Source organism: Microtus ochrogaster, chromosome 1 (assembly GCF_000317375.1).
Source record: "Microtus ochrogaster isolate Prairie Vole_2 chromosome 1, MicOch1.0, whole genome shotgun sequence".
Taxonomy (NCBI): Eukaryota; Metazoa; Chordata; class Mammalia; order Rodentia; family Cricetidae; genus Microtus; species Microtus ochrogaster.
The window spans coordinates 47,592,629-47,597,584 of NC_022009.1; the positions used below are offsets into that span (position 1 = coordinate 47,592,629).

The 4,956-nt window shown below is 43.2% G+C and overlaps 1 protein-coding gene across 2 annotated transcripts in view; it reads left to right on the forward strand.

Moving 5' to 3' along the window:
• Nucleotides 1-4,956, forward strand: part of Tdrd9 (tudor domain containing 9) — a 118,164-nt gene that overhangs the window by 21,059 nt on the left and 92,149 nt on the right. The window contains exons 3-5 of one of the 2 annotated variants that reach the window (XM_026779071.1): nucleotides 1,450-1,539; nucleotides 2,802-3,023; nucleotides 3,496-3,618. In XM_026779071.1, the coding sequence (XP_026634872.1) occupies nucleotides 1,450-1,539; nucleotides 2,802-3,023; nucleotides 3,496-3,618 (435 nt within the window). Of the gene's footprint in view, nucleotides 1-1,441; nucleotides 1,540-2,801; nucleotides 3,024-3,495; nucleotides 3,619-4,956 lie in introns of both variants that reach the window. The other variant, XM_005343602.2, reaches the window with a different exon arrangement.

Sequence of the window (4,956 nt, forward strand, 5' to 3'; positions counted from 1 at the left end):
TGGGTGTCCCTGAGAGTGGGGTGGTGCTTTCCAGCTCAGGTTCCACCAGAACTGGAGGCTGCCTGGGCTGTGAGGATGGCAGAATTCAATTATCCTTATTTTTCAAATAAAATGGTTTAACATATAAAAAAGGTTCAGAGAAAAGCTATGTGTGGTAGTTCATGCCTGTAATTCCAGTATTCAGAGGACAGAGGCAGGAGAGTGGGGTTCAAGGTCATCCCTGGCTCTACGTAGAGAGTTCAAGGCCAGTTTAGGCTCCATGAGATCCTATCTCACAAAAAAAAAAAAAAATCAAACGTACCATCTCACAGGCAGACAGATAGATACACACACACACACACACACACACACACACACACCCCCAACCAACCAACCAACCAACCAACCAACCAACCAACCAACCAACCAACCAACCAACCAACCCAGAAAAGTTGGGAGCCACAGTGAGAGAAAACAAGACACAACAATGGAGAGCTTCCATTTCAGTGAGCTTGTCAGTGTGGAAGGCTGTCAGAGCCTGCAAAGACCAGGACTAGGGATGGCTTAGAGAGAGATTCTTTCCCAGGAAGGATTAGATTTTTCTTGAGAGATTGTAACAGATCTCAATTTGCTGGCTATGAAGTGAAAAACAACTACCACACACTTGGATCCAGAGCCAGGAAAAGATCGGGCCAGAGAAAAGTGTGGGAAGACCTGGGTTTGATCGTTAATGTCATCCCCAAAATTTTAAATATGTGTCTATATATAAAATAGGGGTTGGAATACAAGGCCTGGGGTTTGACCCCAGCACCACAAAATAAAAAAAAAAAACAAGTTAATCACATGTTATTAGACTGATTGTGAAAAAGATGTTTTTAAGGTGAGGACAGAAAGGAGCTTGTATGCAGGAAGGGATGAGAGGGGGGAGAAGGGGACCATAGAGGGAGAAGGGCTCTCAGGGCGATCTGGGAGAGGGGCAGAAAGGCTCATGAGCTTGTTTTGAAAGTAAAACATGGTTATCTGTGGACGGTCTGTGCATGAACTCCAATGTTTTGTTCTTGGCAGTGGTGACCAGAGGCAGTTTAGGATTGTAGGACAGCCAGCACAGGCGCACCCATTTAGCTTTGTTTTTATCATTTTGTGTTTATCATTTTGTAGCAAGGATTGTATACTTCACCACTGTGCACACCACCAGAATCCCATGTCAGTGAGGCACTATTGAATCAGGTGCAGAATGCTGTGTGTGTCAGATTTGTTAACTTAGGGGCAGTGTAGGCCAGGGTGTTGGTGACTGGGATGGAAGTCTGCATCATTACCGGTGGGCTCACGGGGGGGTGGGGGGAGAGGACTGTGGATGTGTGTGTCTTTGTGTGTCTACAGGCCATATACACAGATTAGATAGCTCATTGGCTTGTGTAATTTCTCTTTTCAGCTAAGAAATGACTGTTTTGTCTGAATACAGGTCTCCAGTCATCACTGACTAAGTTGAGCAATGTGACATGCATCTTGGAGGCAACTTATAAATATCCTGATTTGCCTATAAATCGGTGCAAAGAAGAGGTAAATTTACTTTTTGCTAATGTGATTTTTGCTGCTTGAATAAATGCCTGAAGCATTACACTGTTGGTACTGTGTGTGTGTGTGGGGGGGGGGTGGGAGCTCAGTGTGCACAGCCAGAAGAAAAGTCAGCAGCATCCATCACACACCCAGGCCAAGCTTGTCTGTGCCTGCTCACCTGTGATTGGCCACACTGAGAGCCACCAGCATTATCCCCTCACTTCCCTGGTGGAGCTCTTTGATGAAGCTGCACACAGCAAGTCTTGCTATGGAGAAGGCACATACCCTAGCATCTGCACGGGGGTTTCCTGTGGTCTGCTCTCCCTTTCCTGTGTACTGGTTGATTTAATCAGACAGGCACACATCCTTCTGTTAGCAGTGCAAGCCACCTCTAGCAGTAGTAGGTTTTTGAGTAGTTATATGTTTTTAAGCATGGTTAAAATTAAGTATATTTGAACCATTATTAGTTATTTTAGTGAAAAAAGAAATTTTAGATAAAATAGGAAATTTTCCAAATTTCATTTTTATTTTGATGAAGATTGATAATGCTTTATTGAGTAGTTATACTTTATTAATTTTAGATTCTGAAATTCAAATTAATTTGTACTTGCTGACCATCACTGAGTGTTAGAAAGGATGATTAAGATCTTATGATAATGCTCATACTCTTAAAGGGAAAGTGGAGTTAATTGTTTAAAATTCATCTGAAGAAGCCAGGCCCTAGTGGTGCACGCCTTTAATTCCAGTACCTGGGAGGCAGAGGCAGGCAGATCTTTGAGTTTGAGGCCAGGCTGGTCTACAGAGTGAGTTCCAGGATAGCCAGGCCAGGGTTGCACAGAGAAATCCTGTCTCAAAAAACAAACCCCCAGCACCTCTTCACAAAAAAAAAAAAAAAAAGAAAGAAAGAAAAAGAAGGAAGAGGAAGAAGACTGTACATTGAGAACTATAACCCTGGTTCCTTTGACCTGGGTTCCACAGCTCTCTACAGTTATGCACTGGGTGTGGTGGTCCCACTTATAAGTCTAGTCCTTGGAAGGCAGAGGACCACTGGGCTGCATAGTGTGGCCTTGTGTCATAGCCAGCCAGCCAGCCAGCCAGCCAGCCAGCCAGTTATTGGTTGTAGAACTGATTTGAAAGGTAACCATTTTTAGTACTCTTGTTCTTTTGTGATGTTGAGGTTGACTGTGCCTTCTTAAGACGGACAGTATTTCATGTTGCTGTCTAACCTGTGCTGATTATAGAAGGTTGCTTTTTTCAAATTCCAGGTTATTTCTTTGATAGAAAGCAATTCCGTGGTGATCATTCACGGAGCCACAGGGAGTGGTAAGAGCACTCAGCTCCCCCAGTATATCCTGGACCACTACACCCAGCGCTCTGCCTTCTGCAACATAGTGGTCACGCAGCCTCGGAAGATAGGGGCCAGCAGCATTGCCAGGTGGATCAGCAAGGAGCGCTCCTGGACTTTGGGTGGATTGGTGGGCTACCAGGTGAGACAGAGAGCAAGGGGACTTTCTCTTGTTGTTCTTTTTACTCTATGTAAGTTGATGTCAGCGTGTAACTATTTTCTACTGGAAATTAAAGAGCAGAATTGTATAATTAAGAACAGTGGAAGTAAAATTCTTAAATTTGAATCTCTCTCCCAGTTGAGTATGAGAGAATGGAGAATTCTCAAAATTATGCTTTTTAATTTTTAATATTTTAATTAGACTTCCATAGTCTGTAAAATATGTCACATGAAAGTATAGGCAGCATCACTGGATAAGCTAATCCCTGCCCCAAATGGAAGAAAAAAATCAGTTTGAGAACATGACTTTCATTTGGACCCAAATAGCTTCTGAAATACAGTAATTTTTATTCCCTTCCTTAGGAATCAACAGATAGAGCTTGTTTGAGTAGGTAAATGGGGAGCCATTGGGATCTGTGTTTTTCTTTCCCTCTCTTTTCCTTCCTCACCTTTAGGTAGGGCTGGAGAAAATAGCAACAGAAGACACTAGGTTAATTTATATGACCACGGGAGTCCTACTCCAGAAAATCGTGAGCGCCAAGAGTCTGATGGAGTTCACGCATGTCTTCATTGACGAAGTGAGTGCTCCCCCGTTTGGGTGGTTCCTCTTCCCAGAGCAGCGCAGGCTGCCATTTCTCTTGGTCTTTGAGAATGTAGGTGGATGTGGAGGACCAGGACAAAGATGGCCTTTTAGATCCTACTGCATAGGCAGTGTAGCTGTAGGTGGGATCTCGCACCTGCTTCTCGTGAATGAGGTTTCCTGGAGCATTTACCGTCCCTTTTTCTCGTGGGGTCTGAGTTGCCTCGGCCTGCATCTCAAGAGAGTGCAGCAGCTGCACTGCTAGCCGCACTGGGGAGAGTGCTGGCTTCAGCCCACACGTGGAGGTGGACTTTCTGCCTAATCAAGAAGGACAGTATTTTAAAAAGTTGGGCTGACGGTGTAGTTCAGTGGTAGAGTACTTACCTAGCATAGGAGAGGCCCTGATTTAAACCCAGCACTGCAGGAAACCCTTCAATAAAGGCAACACATATTAATCTACTCTGAAAAAATGCTTAGTTTTTTTAATAGTTATAATAAAGTATTGTGAACTCTATTTTTGTGCCTGCTTTAATGTTCTTTTTTTAACTTTAAAATTTGTACTTGTTTGTGTTCTGCTCTGCCATGTACACAATTTTTGAAGTTGTTCTCCTTCTATGGGTTCTGAGGATGGGTCTCAGGTTACCAGGCTGTCATCTTTACCCACACATCCTCCTCCTCCTCTTCTTCTTCTGTTTTGAGACAGGGACTTTTTAAAATTGTTTTTATTGAGCTATATATTTTTCTCTGCTCCTCTCCCTTCCTCTCCCCTCCCCTTCTGCCCCACTTCCATGATCCCCATGCTCCCAAGTTACTCAGGAGATCTTGTCTTTTTCTAATTCCCATGAAGATTAGATCCATGTATGTCTCTCTTATGGTTCTCATTGTTGTCTAGGTCCTCTGGGATTGTGAATTGTAGGCTGGTTTTCCTTGCTTTATGTCTTAAAGCTACTTATGAGGGAGTACGTATTGTATTTGTCTTTCTGGGTCTGGGTTACCTCACTCAATATGATGTTTTCTAGATCCATCCATTTTCCTGTGAAATTCAAGATGTCATTATTTTTTTTTCTGCTGTGTAGTACTCCATTGTGTAAATGTACCACATTTTCCTTATCCATTCTTCAGTCGAGGGACATTTAGATTGTCTCCAGGTTCTAGCTATGACAAACAATGCTGCTATGAACATTGTTGAACACATGTCCTTGTGATATGATTGAGCATCCTTTGGATATATACCCAAAAGTGGTATTGCTGGGTCTTGAGGAAGGTTGTTCCTAATTTTCTGAGAAATCCCCACACTAATATTCAAAGGGGTTGTACCAGCTTGCATTCCCACCAG